Raw genomic sequence first — 17,675 nt, 5'->3', positions numbered from 1 at the left:
ACAAACAGTGAGGGCACTGAGGAGGCTGCAAAATAGAGCTACTATTTTGATCCCAATGGTAACTTCCACTCCCTGAAGGGCCGCCTCCTGACACGCCCCAACTTTGTGGCTGCTAACGGCCATCTCAGCCGACAGCTGGAGTTTGAAAGTCGAGGAAGGCGCATACATTCCAACTGTCCCCAGGAGGCAAGGACCATCACCTGTGGCAAAATGACATTCGATCATGTGTCTTTCTGTTACACGCTCACCAGCGTCGACGGCCAAAGTCCTGAGCTAAAGGCCGCCTACAAGGCTTGTCAAGCCGCGAAACAAGAGGAAACGGTCAACGGCTGCGCCAACCCAAACAACGGGACCGTGAAGCTAAGCTGCCACCGAAAGCCACTAAGGGCAATGGACATGTTGATATGAAATCAGTGGCCGAGCGGGCTATTCGTGACGCCCCAGAAGATCCAAACATGATCCCGTTCGACCGTTGAGACGATTGTTGCGGTGTTTTGGGGCCCCCAAAATTCCCGACTTACCGACGTGCTCGCAAGTGCTTGGACGACTAGTCAAGCATCACCCCAATGGTGATTTTTGAGACTCTTGATTGACTATCACACAGTCACCCGATTCCGAGGTCATAGCTGCTGCACTATATAACACGGCTTTTGAAGTAGTCCGCTCAAGAATAAGCGCCCTTGGAAGACTGATAATTATATAAGCTCAAGTTGGCTCTTGAGGTGCGCAGAATCTAACGATTTTGGAGCCTTGATGGAATCCAAGTCTCCATACCCCGTCAGAGGTCGAGCGGAATCCAAAGATGATTCTAGATTATCCAGTGGCTTGGGTTAAGGCTCAGTCTCCATCCTGCTGCCCAGACTGTCACTCTCTCTCACTTGCTCTTTCACACTCACTCTCACCTCACTTTCACCTCACTCTCAATCCCCCTCTCCGTCTCCCTCTCCCCCTCCCTCTCTCTATATTTACCTTGTTCCAAGGTTGTCTCTTTCTTCTCTCTCTTCCCCTCTCCCACACCACGATCTATCTCACATCAGCCTCTTCTACGCCCCTGATACCCAATCATTTTGTCAACACAATATGCGGACAGCAACTCTTGTAGACCTCGCAGTCCACAAAGCTGTCAGGTCCGCAATCCAAGCACGAGCGAGTGTATCGCATCAAACTCCTTCTGACAACACCATTCCACCCTTTTTTGCCAAACGCCAGCACCTCCAAGATATCAAGTTTGTGTTCCTCAGATCCCCAACCGCAGGAGGACTCCAAGGCACTACCAGAGGCTCCAAAGCAAGACTCGCTGATTGGCCTTCCTGATGAGTTACTACTATGAATAGCCGATTTCCTTACCCAAGACGATATTGCTTGTCTCTCTCTTTGCAATAAACGTCTCTACCATGCATTCCCCTTCTCAGAAAGCTTCATGATTCGCTCCGGAATCAGCCAAGCCCCTCTTTTACAGCATCTGGAAAGGGATCTCCCTACCCACATAACCTGCCATCTTTGCAACATCCTGCACAACTATGATGTCTCCCAGTCTTTTGGTCCCACATCCACATTTGAAGACGTCTTTCATTTCCCGTGCTCTTCAGATTGGTATTCACGTGAGCCACTGAGATTGAATGTGCATCACTTTGTTTGGCGTCATGTTTTCTATGAGTTCTCTTTCTTACAATTTCAACTTGCCATGAAGCAACTTTACCATGGTCCGCAATATGGAATCAGCACTGAGACCATGTCATACACCCAAGTTAGCCTCCACCCACCGGCTCCCACCACGGCCCAACGAACTTTCCTGGTCTCAATCGACGCACAGGTGTGTCACGAGCACTCTAGCCTTGTCCTCAGGAGACAGCAAATTGTCTTACCTGGAAACGGAAGAGCGAGCCACTGGGACTTTTTGTTTGCCATCACATCTCGGACCACGAGCTCGCTGGCCTAATCACCCAGTCTGTGAACGCTTATCGCACTGGGGATGACAGGGAGACTGTCGGCGCCACATATATTTGCAAGCAGTGCAAAGTGAATTTTTGCATTGAGGTATCCGAACACGGTACAGATCTAGCCCTAGTCATCACAAGGTGGCTTGAGCTTGATAACGACCTAACTCCGAGCCACCCTCATTGGTTGCGACACGCACAAAAACCACGAAATCCTCCTAGGGAAACTAGGAATGCCAGTATTGACCCGACTGGCGAACAGGTCGGTGCTCGATTCTGCTTTGAGGAGGCAACGCCTCGACCTTTGAGGCAGTTGATATCACGCAATATCTACTGCTTGAAAGATCAGCGGTACAAGCAGCCATTGTGCCAATTTACGAATGTGGAGAGATTCGGTCTATGGTACAAATCCAAGGAGTTTCCTATGGAAGTGCCACTTGATACAACAGAGAGGGAGCTAGCAAGCATAGGTGGAATTTCTCACCTAAGAATCCCGCTGTATTTTGTGTTTGGGCTTTGCATCTTGATTTTGGCAGTACTTTGCCCATTCATGTGGTTGAGAGTTGAATGATCGAAGAGCTGTTGCAGACTACAGGCTAGAAGAGCGCCTGATTTCGATGCTCAGCTACGCCTAAATTAAAGAACTTCTTTTGATATCAAGATTTTTTCTCCGCATAGAATATCCTTCATTATACACTTATCCATGGATGCTGCTGCTAGACCACAAAGACCTGTCGGCTTGAAACAGAACGCAGGCCTCTGAGAGAAGGTATATGGCCCTACCTTAGCCAGACATGTTCATATCACGATAAATCACTCTGCCCTTTGTCTGACGGAAAGTATTGCTAGACATGATCCTGCTGTCTTTGCTCACAGTCTCCGAAAGCGCCCTTGACTGACCCGCTGTGGTGAAAAGAACTCGGAGCGGCCACTCTGAATTCCTAGCACAGTGAAGTACCATGTCTACGAATTCCCTGCACATCTCCCGCGCATCACTCTCAATGACATTAACCCCAGAGATGATCAAATATCGCAACGAAGGTGTCTGCTCCAACAAATACTTGAAGAGCGCCAAAGCAGAGGTCCAGCGCTCGCCTGGCTGTGTGAGTTGATCAAGCATATCCCTCTGGAGGAGGAGATCATCTTCCGGGGTCTGGAACTGTAGTAGCTGCCGAATCAAACTGTAGACCATTGCCAGAACAGCTGCTTTGTCCTCCATGCCCTGAAATCCGGGTACCCTACCAAAACGCGGTCTCTGGCAGATGTAAGAGATGAATTGGGCTTGGGCTTGGATAGCAGACCAGATGACTCCATATGCCGCAAGATTTGCGCTGGTTGATATACCGTGCTCGTAAGGGCTAATGACCCACAGTATGAGGTCGTCCCCAGACGTAGCTGTTGTCCATCTACCCAGCATGCGGATGATCATGGGTTCGGCAACAAGTCGGCCTGTCTGAAGCGCTGGCTGGACCCCATCACTACCACCCACTTGGTCGACAAGTGCTTGGAGGTGCTGGCATAGCTCTTCGGCCTCGGCCCTTGTGACCCCTTCTGGGGCGGCAGTAGTCTTAATAATTTGTGTTGCTTCTATCGTCAGGACTTCGGTGGTTATCGTTTCGGTAGTCCCGGGATGAATCTTATTTTGTGAAAGCTCGATTTGCTCCACTGCATATAAGCAAAATGTTAGTAGATCAAAAGAGCACTGGGAGGGCGGGGATGTAGTTGCATACGGCGTCTCGACATCAACATCAGAAGTTTGTACATATTCTTTCCAGCCTCGTTGTTCTCCTTTCCATTGCGCCGTAGCTCAGCCATTATCATACCCGCAGATCCTGTGACTGCTGGTAGAAAGGTTTTGATCTCTCGTGCAGTTTCAATTGAAGCCTGGTCCTCGAGAAGTTGAATAGAACGCTCAATCTTTGTCACCGTTCCCTGGTAGCTTGTCGTAAAGCTTGAATTAAAGGAATCAAGTATCTTTGATCCTTTTGGCTTTAGATACCAGGATGCCACTTTGATGAAGAAACCAAAGAATTGCTCGTATATCGCCGATAGCCGCTCTTTCATATCCGCGGTCTCGTATAAGTCAAGCCAGTTGGTACAAATGGAGACACTCTCGGATAGATCTGCCACGTATGTTGAAAGCTTCTCTGCAATATCTGCGTAATTGATCGAAGTCTTTGGAAAGTTAGCAGAGCTTAGGGCTTTCGGATGGGTGCTTCAACCTGTATGATCATTGTGACGGCACCACACAGAGCAGATGTGTAGTCGGACTGACTGGGGAAACATTGGAATATTTGCTTGTGCGCGTCAAGCTTTTGACAGATTTTCATCAAGTTTGTTGCCGCCTATTTCGCCCGTCAATCAAAAATCTCCTGTCTTTCCGCTCTCCATTCCGCCGCGGTGTGTGATGAATACATACCTTGCTATTCGACTCTTTCCATTTATCCTCTAGGTTACTGGTGATAGAGTTGACTTGACCCACTGTCACCTGCTTGCCATCACCAATCTCCTGGACCAGTCGCCGCTCGGCGCCTTTGCAATGAAAAATTCGCCAGACTCCAGATTTCTTTCTCCCGGCTTGCTCCTTCTGCTCGACTGATCTGAAAAACTCGTCACACTGGGCTTGCAGAGTCTTACGTGCAATCTCGACTCCCGTAAACGAGCTGAACAAAAGTTGTCAGTCACTTCAATCAAACTTTCTGTCGGTCTCCTGCAATACCTCTCGACAGGTTGGTGGATAACAGAAGACAATCGCAATCTCTCCTTGATCTCAATCTCAGCATCTAAATCCTCTTGATATGATTTGGTTTGGATTGCTAGATCCGAGGTGGGTTCGAGGTCATCAGTGAAGCGACGCACGATTTCGGGCGGCGAGAATGTCTGCACAGCACTCATTTTTGCCCGTTGAACGGTTGTTGCGATTTTCAGATACGCTAGTACGAACACTTCAGGGATTATAAAGCTCCGGTCGGTTGGAGTTCCTCGCACGATCGATGCGCTGCATTTCTCCCAATTGCACTCCGCCAGAGGGCATACTAGCATACTAGGGCCATATGGGGGCCGTCAGCCGACCCACTTGGGCTGTCGTTCTCTATAACTACAGGCTCACTTGCCGAGATCACAGCCCCGCTCTGCCCTCAACGCCCCGCGTCAGCTGAAATGCAAACGGTCAAAAAACGGGCGAACCGTCAAGCTTGAGAGGTGCCTTCTCATTCTTGTGCGAACCGAGGTTGACTGAGGATTTTGCGATAACCGAAAGAGACTGAATATGCCGCTATTTGCAGCCTGTTAGCTCCGATACCGCGAGATACTTGCAGCCAAATGTCTACTTATGCCAAAAACGCTTGAAAATCCACATTAAGGGGCTGATTGGGCTGACACGGGAAATAAACCCCAGGGGATAGGATTACAACTAATCAGCACAACGCACTGTGCTGCAATTCTAGTATCTGACTGCGTGATGCATCCAGCTAATCCTCATCGAACAGCGCTAGTTGTCAGATGAATCCCGCTCAGTCCACTCTCATGATAGCCACACCCCCTTCTTCCCTTTTCGCCTGAAGTCTTTCGCCGTAAGTATTCAAAGATTCCTTCTTTCGACTTCTTGCCAATTCACAAGCTCAAGATTTACAAATCTAGCGATTGAATCCCAACACAGCGATTTGGCAAGCTCGTGTCCCCGTCTTATTTCTTCATTGGGCTGTTCGACCATGATGGAAGATCGCATTGTAGCCCATGTTCTCAACGCGATCGAGTCGCATGAAGCCCCAGATATTCAAATAAAAGATACGGAACGCGACATAATGCCAAGTAAGCTTGCAAGATGGTATTCGGGGGTGACAAAACGCTAAATATCTGATTCTAACAGCGGAGAATGTCAAGTTGGCTTCTTCTACCACAATAAATCTAGATGATGCACCTGGAGATAGCGAGCCAATTGACACAGAAAGCCCGGACCTTGACAAAGTTATTGAAGTCGGGGCGAATCCTGTAGAAGGAGTGCAAGACGGGGTTGGACCTCAAATCAGCGGGGATATCACTCCAGCCTTGGCACACCAAATCAAAGATCAACCTCATGTTGTCTTCATTGATCCAGTCGGCACTCGTTGGACTTTTCCGTACGAGTCTGCTAAGACATGGAATGTCAGTCACCGGCGATATTCTTACTACGTTCACCATTGACCTTTGACAGGGGGCCAAAGAATTGATAAAGTCAGTTTTTGTCGAGATATACCTGCCAACTTGGATTGCAGAGGATATCGACGAGGAGACAAAGGGCCCTGGCAAAAATTTCTCGATCATTCAAATCAAACCTGGATGCTCTCAAATCTTGACGAGTCACTGGGAAAGCCTAGTATCACCAGGCTGGGAATTCAAGATCGAATTCAGCGTGGGAAGCGAAGTTCTGCATTCCATTAGAAAAGAAAAAGAAGGAAAGGAGAACTCCGAGGAGTCTGCCAAAGAGCCCACACCGGCCAAAGAGATGAGCAAGATAGTCTACGTGGCTACTTATCTAACCGCAGATGAGGATGGAGACTACCGAAAGCGCACCACCGAGCGAAAGGAAGATAGGATCCAACTTACAGGAGCCTCCGAAGTACAGAGCTGCGAAGCTGTTCTCGAAGAGCATAGAGAAGTGTACTTTAGTGATAGTCATGCGGCTAATCTTCAAGATGAAATGGTGGATACAATCGGCAGCCCTGTCCTACATGTTCGCTCGCCAATTCTCCTCGATGCCCTGCGGGCCGTTATTGACATCCAATCCATCCCGGATGAGTTCTCATCAAGGGAGTATCTAGCGAAGACTTTCAGCAGCGATCTTACCAAAGGGCGCTTCGTGCTGCCGTTCACCGACCTTTATCACTACCGAGACAAGCTACTTCAATATCGTGAAGTAGTAGGAGAAACACATGACAAAGAATACAGTGCTACATGTGTGGAGCATATCGACATCTTGAATGAATACCTCGAGGGACTGACAGAAGTCGACCTGAAAGAGGCTGAGCGTCTCGCAAGCGGCCCAGCTCCGAAGACAACATTCAACACCCTTTGGCTTCTTCTCAAACCTGGGTCCGATGTTTATGTCCGAGAAGACGGAAAGTTGAATGCATATGTGATTGAGTCATTTACAGGTGGGAATCAGTGGCACTCGTCTTTGGGCCGTTCGGCTCCATATCTTGTCGACGTCTGGAATCTCAACTCCAATGGACAGCATTTGACTCGATCCGTTAAGACAATCAGCATTCCTGTTTTTGACCATGATCGTGAGATCAAGTCGTTGCCCTTGTTTCCAGTCAGGTTTCACGTCGATGAAGATCCCCAGAATCCTCTACATCAAGAATTAGTCAATCGGGGTAAAAGATTCGTGGAAATGGTGAAAAAGCCTTCATTTCAAGAGTACACTGGCCCAAGTAAGCTCCAGGGTATTCGAACTGTGAGTCACACAGCATACAAGAAATCAATCTCCCGGTCCCTGATCTCACAATTTCACAGTTCAATCAAACAAGAGTTGTCATCGACCATACCAGTCAGCCATGGAACTTGGAAGAAGTCCGAGATGAGGCATATGGCGAAGAACCAATTCAAAGCATTTACGGTGTTGAGCTGGGTGAGCAAACTCGAATTGCGCGGTGCCCATGCCAGTCATGCGAGGTGAAGAACGCACGTCTGAATCGCGTCGAGCGGCGTCCGTTTGACGACTATGACAAGATTGACCTTGGCTCCAAAATAACTCTCACGGATCACCAATATCTGCTTTGCTGGTCGCATGTTTTTGGATTCGTGCTTAAGGATCGCGCCTGGGGTGAGTGGTTCTGTTCTCGCAAGATATGACTCCGTGGCTGACTTTGACGACCTAGATGTTCTCGAGGTCTCGGGCCTGAAAGACCCAAAAATTGACAAGGATATTATCGATTCATTAGTATTAAAACCAGAAAGCAACAAGCAGATGATCAAGGCTGTCTGTGAAATATTTGGGGGAACGTACCCACAGGCATTCACGCCGGACTTTGTTCGGGGCAAGGGAGAAGGACAGATCCTGTTGCTTCATGGTCCTCCGGGGACAGGGAAAACTCTGACTGCCGGTACGTAATAGTGTTTTCAAAAAGAGTTGCACAGGGTGGCAGCTAAACTTTTCTCAGAATCGGTTGCCGAATACACAGGTCGCCCTCTGCTTAGTATCACTGCCGCCGATCTAGGGCACGAGCCAGAGCCGCTGGAAGACAATTTGCTTCGGTTCTTCAGGAACGCAAGAAAATGGAACGCTATTGTGCTTCTTGACGAAGCCGATGTGTACCTTGAGACACGCTCTTCTCAGGATCTCCGACGAAACAGCATTGTTTCTAGTGAGTTGAGCCTAAGTTTTGTCAACTGGCTGAGAAAAGATGAGTACTTACCCATGTACAGTCTTCCTTCGAGCCCTCGACTACTTCCAGGGCATTCTTTTCCTCACAACCAACCGCGTCGGAAGCTTCGACGAAGCGTTCATGTCGCGAATCCACGTGCAAATCGGATACGATCCTCTGGATGACGAATCCAGGAAGAAGATCTGGGACGCCTACTTCAAGAAGCTCAGCAAAAATCATGAGAACGGTGGCCAGCTAATCCACTGCAATTATGATGCCAAAGAGTATGTTCGTCGCGAGGAAGATCTTAAAGTCCTCAAATGGAATGGTCGTGAAATACGCAACGGTTAGTGGTCATTAACCCATCATTTCAACAAATTGGTACTGACATAAAACTCAAGCCTTCCAAACCGCTGTTGCCCTGGCATGCTTCCAGGCAAAACATGAAGGGGATCGTGTTCCTGAGCTGACAGACGAGCATCTTCGCCAGGTTGTCAAGATGTCGCACAACTTCAAGAGTTATCTCAAAACAGTCCGTGGAGCTGAAGAGGACATGGCCTGGACTGCAAAGATTAGAAATGACGAGGCAAAGGCTAACGAGGGGAAGATTTCTGGTCAGGGAGCCAGCATATAACTGTCAACCAAAAAGAGTCCTTTTAGCAATCGCACTATAGTAGAGCAAAGAACTTCAGATATGGGGCATGGGAATTCATCTTCAACTACTCTGTACAAAGCTTCAAAGCCAAATACTTAGGCCTGGTTCTTTTGTGCGCTGGTTAAATTCAAAATGGCCTTTTTTTCGAATACGAGGTCTCTGCAGATCGCATGAGACAATACTACCATGGTTTCTATCAATGGACCAGGATTTGATATGATTCGTCAAAAACACGAAGTTTATGTTGAATATTGAATAGAAAGTTTCATTCTCCTATTGAGGAGCCCTTGATATCCCTCTGAAGCCCTGTGGCGTTGTTCAAGATAAGCGTGAAGACGACCTCAGAAGAGTTGTTGGACGGAACATTCCCGAGGCCGGGGGCCCGGGGGGCCGGGGTGACATTTTGCTTACTGCATGCTCCGTACGTTTGTCGGGTATCCTAGTAATGAAATATGTGGCCCCCGTAGAAAGAAGTGAACCACACGTCTTCTTTTTATAGTAATTATCTCGAATTTTGCGCAGTCGTGATAGGCCATACCGGTCAAGAGGGGCAGAATACCCCGATTGGGCATCATTACCATTCGTTACGCGCTAAGAAGCTGACCTACAGCTGCCAAGCCACCTGGGCCATGCGGCCAATCTCGTTCACTTATGCGGGCCGGGCCTGGGATGATCCACTAGGTGCTTATCGCCCCCAAAGGCGATCCCTGTCCTTTGTCAAGGGTTTTTGAAACTTTTCTCAATCACACTCCTAATTCTATGCGAGATGTTGACATTCAGTCATCTGGATGCAGATGCATTCGAGAACCCCAAGAAAAACAACGGCCGAAAAAGACCCCGCTGTCGAGAACCCGTGGCCTGTACGCATTGTCGGAAATCCAAAGTGCGCTGCGACCGCAAGTCACCATGCAAGCCCTGCCAAGATCGAGGGATAGGCGCACAGTGCACATATTCACGTTCCAAGAGTCCAGCGGTCTTGGAAACCGCCAAACCAGTGGTGTCCCCTCGAAATACAGAGACCGATATACTCGCATTGCAACAGCCAACACCCCGCTCCTCCGATAGCGAGATCCTCGATCCCCGATCCATCGTGCCCCACAATCAGACTACCGTCAGTCATGCCAATAACGCGTTCAAAGGGTCGGATTTCAAAACGAGGCTGATTGGTGGAACACATTGGATGGCCGTGTGCAATGATTTGCCGGTTATAGGGGCGATGCTGGAGAAAACCATTGAGTTCCAACCAACCTGGCGGACTTTCACGGAAGTCAAGTCTCTTCTTCGAGTTGCGAATTCAATACCCGGCGCGGTGATTGGGAGCGGGCAGAAGCCGTTCAATCTTCTTCCCGATCGCTCCACCTGCGAAAAGTGGATCAAGAGATTCTGCGACACATATGGTAGGATCTACCATGTGATCGACCGGAACTGCCTCATCACTGAGTTGGAAGAAATATTGATTGCATCTGAGCCCAATGAAGTCCATGTCCTCAAGATTGTGTTGGTCCTGGCGATCGCCATGCAAAGCGACAAGTCAGAGCGATTACGGGGGCACTTGCTCCTCCAAGAGGCGGAGAGCCGTATACATACATCCTCGAAATTCCAAAAGCCTTGCATCGGCGTCATGCAGGTTCTGCTTTTAACGATTATCATGAAGACTATAACTTCCTCGGAGACTGACAAGATCTACAGTCTCATGGGGACTATGGGATTGACCATGCAAATGGCATTGGGTATGGGCTTGCAGAGGGATCCCACTTTGTTCCCAGGTGTCACTCCTTACTATGCGGAAGTCAGGAAGCGATTATGGGCGGTGTTCTTCCGATTGAATCTGGACTATTGCATTCGAAGTGGATCACACTTTGGAATACGATTGGAGGACGTGGACTGTCCTCTCCCGAGTCCGATAGACCTACTTACGCTCGACCCGGCAGCCACGGGGGCATCAGATACATCATTGACACACTCTCAAGAGTCATCCGATCAGGCTTTTAATATCGCGGCCATGAAGCTGGCTATAGTGCGAGCCCCGCTACATCAACGACTTTGCTCAACAACCCCTCAATTATCGAATGAAGTACGAACTCGAATGCGCGCATCCTTCCACAAAATACTCCGCGAGCTACCTCCGGCTCTGCAAGAGGGCAACTCGTCGTGTAGCCCAATTGAGAAGCTCCAGCAAGTTCTGCTTTCAGTGCAGGTGCATAGCTTCATGATCATCATCACCCTGAACTTTGTCCTAGGCGTCCCGCCCAATGATTCACAGCAGACCGATCTTTTTGAATCCTGGGATAACTCAGTCTCTATTCTCTATCAGTTACAGGAGGTACTACAAAGTGGCTCTGAGCTGTCTAGTGTGGCCTATCATCTGCTTTGGACCGATCTAGCCCGCGCAGCATTGACCGCGTGCTCGGTGGTGGGGCGTCTGCGGAGCATAAATCTGGGGACGACTGTGTCCAATAGCCCCCCCGCCCACACTAGTCATGTTTCAGCAGCTCTTGTTGAAATCTCTAGACTCATTGTCTCAGATTCTGGCGCAAAGATATCACCTCGGACCCGTCACAGCGAAGACGAGACTTGTTCTTGCAGTTGCAACAACAGTCACTGCGGGTCTGATCAGTGACTTTGGCGGCTCGCAGCAGGAATCCAAGTTCTTGCAGATCGGCGTCACGGCAGCTGAGGATGTCGTCGCTGGAATGGAGCGCTCTTTGAAGCAAAAAGATCAAGAGTCAACGCTTGAATTTCTGGGCTTCAATGCTTCGGCAACCTCAACTCCGCCAAGTGCCCCAAGTATCCCAAGTCCTCTTGCGCCGAACTGGATGGAAAATACACAACTACCCGATCCCTTGATACAGACACTGTTTCCGGGAGATTGTGACTTCTATCCTGACTCGGAATCTCCGGATCTGGGTATACAGTTGCAACCTGACCTATGTTTTCCATATCCCATGGCGCAATTTGATTCCACGCCACCATTGCATCCACCGCCCAATGTCTTGTGGGAGGAGCTGTGAGCCCGAGCTCACTGGCGCCTCATGAATTATGATTGCACATATATCTTTAGAAAGAAAAAATGTAAATAGAGTAGAAGATGGAGGCGAATATTTCTCTTTTCCCCTTATACTCTCTTTTTTCTTGTGGGCCGCTATGCAGCCTTCTTCAATGAGCGTCTAAGATCTCCCGAGGTCCACCACACTACTATGTGAAAAAGCTGAAGATTGAAAAACTGTCCATTTTTGATTGACATTGCTACCTCCACGAAAGGAGTTCCAAGGTTTGGAATGAAGCCTAGTAATCCCAAGGTCCCACCTTTTAACCAATTGACGTTATAATTATTTGTATATTTTTATTTGTAATGGACCATTTCGACTTCCCCACCTGGACATTCCCATTCAACCTTCGAATATGTCTTTCCAAGTCAGGCATATTGATAAATGCACCACATGCTTGTTTTGCACACCTGACCGCAATCTCAAGCCTTCTTCAAAGAGAATCCGACCTTAACCACACGAGCAATGGTCAAGCAGACACCTCCAGCCAAGATGAAGATACCAGAGAAGGTCAAAGTACCCCACCAAACATCACCACCAGAGGTCCGCTGATGATCCAAAATCGCACCAGCGACAGGGCTACCAATCAACAAACCCAGACCGGAGGTGAAAAGAGTCATACCAATGTTGGTACCCAGCTTGGACAGATCAGGGCAAAGGAAGGCGACTGTTGCAGGAAGCACGGCCTGGATGGAGCCACTAGTCAAGCCGACAAAGACCGAAATGGCGATCAAGCCAGGTTGAGAGTTCACACTGATCCAAGCGAGCATCAGGATACCAGTGAGGAAGACTGACGGGATCATCACTGAGAGGTTACCGATCTTGTCTGCGATGATGGATGGCAAGACACGTCCAGGGACGGAGCCCGCGTTCATGATAATCAGCATGTAGAAAGACAAGTCACGAGACATGCCGAGGCTGATACCGTATTGCTCGACATAGAAGAATGGGATGTATAGGCCGATGAAAATGAAGAACGCAGCGAAGATCCAGAGGAGGAAGACGGGGTCCCGGAGCGCCTCGACATTAATCAGCGAGCCTGACTTGCGTGGCGGCAGGCGAGGCTTCATGACAGCGACGGAGATGAGAAGTGTTCCAAGCATGATGAAAGCCATGACTCGGATGGCCCAGGGGAGTCCTATCTGGACAATGAGACGACGCAGAACGACGGGGTAAATGATGCCTCCGATGCTGGAGCCGGTGGCTGCGAGTCCCAGTGCGGTGGATCGGCGAGTTGAGAAGTAAGTGCCTACAATGGCAACACTGGGGATGAACGACATGCCAGCACCAACGCCGACACACAAGCCCTGGGCGAGAATCACCTGCCAGTACTCCTTACAGATTGAGGTCACTAATAAGTTAGTTTTTAGATCTTTTTGAAAGGATAGGGGAGCTCACTCATCATGCCAAAAACTTCGAGGAAGACACCCAGGGTAATATCAACGTAAAAATACCCAGCATCAAGAGCACGTCCACACAGAACTCCAACCACAAGCATCAAAAAAGCCTGTAGGGATCCAATCCAGGCGATGGAAGACTGCGATGAGCTGCTAAGCAAGCCGGTGCTATATTCCGACTGGAAAGTGCCGAAGGTATTCAGCAAGCCCCAAGTGTTGAAGTTCAAGAAGAAGGCGCCAAGGACCTGAAGCCAAGCTTTGGTGCCTCCGTTGGGTGGTGGAGGGGGTCCTGCGGGTTTTGGTGGCTCTTCGATTGGCTCCGTCTTGACATGGCCGTCAAAGGGAGCGTCGGATTCGACATCTTTTCCAAATAGAGACGATGACTGTGATGATGCCATAGTGAGGTGTGTAGTCTGGATTCAGGCTACTGATTAAATAGGCTGATGTCGTAAAGTCGTATGCGCGAAGAAGGGGCAGCACTTGTATAAGCCCAACGGTCACACCACCTGATTTCAACAGGGCGGTATATGGTTGAATCAAAGCTCAAGATGAGAGCACCGAATGAATTGATAGTGATCTTGAAAGTTAAACTCCAGTATTGTTGTGGAAGAAGAACTGCTCAACCGACTCTTCGGTCAAATATATTAACTAGGAGAGGTCCTGGTCCAAAAAAGCAATCAACCATCCCAAACTGGCCAAACTGAACAAATTTTCCGGATCATTGAAGTTGCTTCACAAACAAAGAGAGTCGCAGTTGCAGCGTCCAATCAGCAGAAGGAACAAACATTGTATTCACAGATCTGGAATTCGTCCGCCAGAGTTCCCCTTTGGGACGAGTATGGTCGGAGTTAAATTACCCAAAGCGGAAATGATTAGGGCTGATCGTAGATGACCTTCGTTTGCTCTTTGAGCCTGACTAATTCATTCCCTTTTCGTCTCCGGCGGACTTAGATAGTCTGTTTCGGCATGTTTGGTCCACGCTGACCAACCTCGACTTTTCCGATGGTTAAAGGGGGCCCTTATACCCCCGTCCGGCGGTGCCGTGACGGGACTTTTGAAGTGGCGGATCGGGATTCCGCCATTGATCGGGATCGTTGCCAAGCCATTCTTTTTCCCGGCTGGGCGGTCTCGAGTGAGTCCCGTTGTGGTCGGCGGTGCTGGATATAATAAAATTTTGCTGAAGTGTCTCCGATGTGTATGCTCCATAGGGGTCCAAGGTTGATCGCGGGGGTCTCCGTGGTAATCGACGGCTTGCGCCCGGCGGGTCCGCGGCCCGAGCAGTTTGAGCCGTCAAAGCTTCGGCATTGGCAATTTGTTGGAGTTGAGCTTGAGTCGTATATGGAGTACGGACACTTTTGTGAGCATTGCGATACAATATTGTGAACTGAGATTGAAGGAAGGCGTATAGATTTTGAGAATATGTGGAAGATCAAGCGTGCAAGTACGTATTCCATTGTTGTATGATCTATGAATGTAGTGCGGAGTATCTTCGCCCTCTTCCAAGGTGGTGATATGCATCGAGACCAAACTTCAACGTTCACAATCTCCACCATCACAGGCAAGCCTCCCTCCGTTTCAACCTGATGAAAAAGTCGCTCTGAACCACCAACCACGAGTTCGCAATCTCCCATTCTCGTTTCGGGTCCCACAATTCAATCTAAATTGAGTTAAATCTAGCGAGCCCTGACACCACAGCGAATCCACGACAAAGCCAAGACTCACCTCGTATCGCGCAAACATCGTCGGGATGAGCTTGTAAATCTCAAGGTACGAGATATTCTTTCCAATACACGTACGACTCCCGGATCCGAACTGAGGCACTTGTTAGTCGCATCTCTGCATAAATCGAGAAGCACGGAGTACGCATACCGTCAAAAGACTGTTGTCCATCCGCGCCACCCGTTCCGTATCGGGGTCCAACCAGCGATCTGGGTTCCATTCCGCGGCATCGGCCCCGAAGACCTCTTTGTCTCGGTGGATTACCCAAGGGTTCATGCCAATATTGGTTCCTTGCTCGAAGAATTGTCCACAAATCGTGGCGCCGCCACGCGGTACCACCCGCTCCAATGTCAGCCCGATGGCTGGATGGAGTCGGCCGGCTTCTTTCACGCAGGCATCCAGGTACTTCAGGTTACGGGACTCCTTCCAAGTGACTATTTCGGATAATTGGCCTTGGCTCTGCGCTTGGCGCAGCTCGTGTTCAAGCTTTCGGAGAGTGGCCGGGTTCGTGATCAGGAAGTAAATGATGGCACGGAGCATGATTGCGGTTGTATCGCTGCCGGCCAGTACATTGGATGTCGTCCATGCAGTTACGAACCATTCGGGAATGCTCGGGTCTTTGGCTCGAGCGTCCAAAAATCGCGACATGAAATCTTTCGAATTGTATCCTGATGAGATGTCCTGGCTGCCGGATCCATGCAATTTTTCGGCAATTCTTTCCTGTGCTCGTGCCAGAGCAAACATCACGACTGGCGAATTCTTTTCGGGCAACAGACGACTCACAAATGTATTTTTGACCCAGATTCTATCTAGCCATGGCATTTGGCCCACCTGTTACGGAGTACACATGCATTAGTGGGTTGGCCGACGTAAACCCCAACTTGACGGTTGAAATGGACCCACTCACCCAGCAAGAATATTGAAACATTTTCCAAATCGAGCCCATGATACCATCCACGTCTTTGGCTTCGTCGAGAAAGCCGAGGCGTTTGCTGAATGTGATCTCGCCCATCACGTCAAACGCAAACCACTGCAGCCAGGTACCCAGATCGATTTTTCCATTGCCTTTACCTTGCGCATCTTCGAGACGCTCCAAGAAAAAGCCAATGGTTGAGTCCACATATGGCTCAAAGCTTACAAGGTTGCTCATGGAGTAAATTCCCGCAATGGGCTTCTTCATGGAACGATGCAGCTGATCATCCTGCGTGTTGAAAAGACCTTGGATGATCTTGCCCTTCGACATTGGCTGAAGGACTTTGTAATAGTCAGACTACAGCATGGTCAGCCTCCATCATCCATCGCTCCTAAAGGCAAGAAGAAGGGGAAACGGGTGAACTCCACGGACTTTTCCGAAACTCGACCGAATACCATACATCTTGGAGATCTCTCGGGGATCTCCCACGCTAACCGAATTTGGGCCGAGCCTGACGAGTGGCCCATACTTTTCGTGAAGATTAATGTGAGTCTTGTGCGCGCCACCCGAGCGCGCCCAAAGTAAGCGTGGAATATTTGAGACAGAAGCCAAGAATGGGCCTGGAACATGCGACTGCTTCCTCCAGGCACGATAGACCCAGAAGATCAACCCACCAAACAGTAGCAGAACAACATTGTAAAGACTTCGCTCGCTTGGAACCAAGCTAGGCAGGAAGGACATAGACATAGCGAATCTGTTCACTCGCGTTTTCTTTCCAGAAACGTAAATATAAGGATTCAAATTGGCAAGAAGTACCTAGGCGTAGGCCGAGACGCGCAATATATAACGCACACATTTTGACAACTACCTCAACTGATCAACATCATGATCTCCATTTGAAAATGAGTCCGAGGCAGACCAAGAATGGAATTGTTCATCTATGCCGTCCGGATCTACAAACTCGATGGGGCCGGAGGCTCAATGCGCTGACGTGAGACCTGCAGACGCAATGCCAGTCTTGTCAAAGCCCCATTCAGGCAGGCACTTATTGGTCTAGATTCCTCGGGCATGCTTATTTCTCCGTTATCTCTTGGCAAACCTTAGAATGCGTGCTTTCTGGTAGCCGCTGAACATCCATGGAAGAGGATCGCGGAAGGCCCGCAACGTCTGTTCTTCGGACCCTCATGGCCCCCGGGGCCCCGGGTCCCCATTTCGGTAACTTAAGGCCGATTTCTCGTGTTCTTTTGCAGATTTATGCAATTGCAGACAGCAAGAAGTCTGGATCGAGTCAATTAGGCTTACACGTGGTTCTTTTGTCCGATACTCGCATGGAACCTTGAGGGCCTCAAGGCGAATTGAGCAATTATCCGACTAAGTTTAGTGCCCATACACCATACGTGCATATACGTGGAGATGCTAGTTGCATATCGGACATATTTCTTGGTCTTAGTCTCTGATTGGTTCAAATTGTGTATGGTCGTTTGGTTTCAAGACAACACAATCATGCCTTTTCGGTATGATTTTCTAAATAACATGTTAAAAAATACTGTAAAGACCAATAAAATAGCATGTAAATGGTATCAGATCCAGTAGAAACCCGAAAGTTTCCTAAATTAGCAATCACAGTTTTAGAGTGGCTGAGACTGTGTATGATTTGATATAG

At 49.0% G+C, this 17,675-nt stretch overlaps 6 protein-coding genes across 6 annotated transcripts; 3 read left to right on the top strand and 3 right to left on the bottom strand.

The window, feature by feature from the left end:
- Positions 1–210: 210 nt before the first annotated feature.
- Positions 211–408, top strand: N7506_003678 (uncharacterized protein; the record flags this gene model as incomplete). Its single annotated transcript, XM_056952973.1, has 1 exon — positions 211–408. The coding sequence occupies one exon, from the start codon at positions 211–213 to the stop codon at positions 406–408; it is 198 nt and encodes a 65-aa protein (XP_056814665.1).
- A 2,313-nt stretch (positions 409–2,721) lies between these two features.
- Positions 2,722–4,832, bottom strand: N7506_003677 (uncharacterized protein; the record flags this gene model as incomplete). The annotated part of the gene is made up of 5 exons (XM_056952972.1): positions 2,722–3,602; positions 3,641–4,112; positions 4,160–4,282; positions 4,357–4,600; positions 4,657–4,832. The coding sequence occupies 5 exons, from the start codon at positions 4,830–4,832 to the stop codon at positions 2,722–2,724; spliced, it is 1,896 nt and encodes a 631-aa protein (XP_056814664.1).
- An 818-nt stretch (positions 4,833–5,650) lies between these two features.
- N7506_003676 (ATP-binding protein) lies at positions 5,651–8,915 on the top strand (the record flags this gene model as incomplete). The annotated part of the gene is given in 9 exon segments (XM_056952971.1): positions 5,651–5,747; positions 5,806–6,080; positions 6,130–7,371; positions 7,431–7,740; positions 7,796–7,896; positions 7,930–8,020; positions 8,078–8,301; positions 8,321–8,627; positions 8,683–8,915. 9 exon segments carry the CDS (start codon positions 5,651–5,653, stop codon positions 8,913–8,915), a joined length of 2,880 nt encoding a protein of 959 aa, XP_056814663.1.
- A 787-nt stretch (positions 8,916–9,702) lies between these two features.
- Positions 9,703–11,947, top strand: N7506_003675 (uncharacterized protein; the record flags this gene model as incomplete). Its single annotated transcript, XM_056952970.1, has 2 exons — positions 9,703–11,349; positions 11,462–11,947. The coding sequence occupies 2 exons, from the start codon at positions 9,703–9,705 to the stop codon at positions 11,945–11,947; spliced, it is 2,133 nt and encodes a 710-aa protein (XP_056814662.1).
- A 458-nt stretch (positions 11,948–12,405) lies between these two features.
- On the bottom strand, positions 12,406–13,778 carry N7506_003674 (MCT family MFS transporter; the record flags this gene model as incomplete). Its single annotated transcript, XM_056952969.1, has 2 exons — positions 12,406–13,334; positions 13,382–13,778. 2 exons carry the CDS (start codon positions 13,776–13,778, stop codon positions 12,406–12,408), a joined length of 1,326 nt encoding a protein of 441 aa, XP_056814661.1.
- A 1,154-nt stretch (positions 13,779–14,932) lies between these two features.
- Positions 14,933–16,759, bottom strand: N7506_003673 (cytochrome P450; the record flags this gene model as incomplete). The annotated part of the gene is made up of 5 exons (XM_056952968.1): positions 14,933–15,037; positions 15,103–15,192; positions 15,250–15,930; positions 16,007–16,369; positions 16,445–16,759. 5 exons carry the CDS (start codon positions 16,757–16,759, stop codon positions 14,933–14,935), a joined length of 1,554 nt encoding a protein of 517 aa, XP_056814660.1.
- Between the last annotated feature and the right edge of the window lie 916 nt (positions 16,760–17,675).

Source organism: Penicillium brevicompactum (assembly GCF_028827555.1).
Source record: "Penicillium brevicompactum strain IBT 35665 chromosome Unknown utg000002l_segment0_segment0, whole genome shotgun sequence".
In the NCBI taxonomy this organism is placed as follows: Eukaryota; Fungi; Ascomycota; class Eurotiomycetes; order Eurotiales; family Aspergillaceae; genus Penicillium; species Penicillium brevicompactum.
Note: the sequence above shows the minus strand (reverse complement) of the source record. Positions and strands in the feature narration are given on the sequence as shown.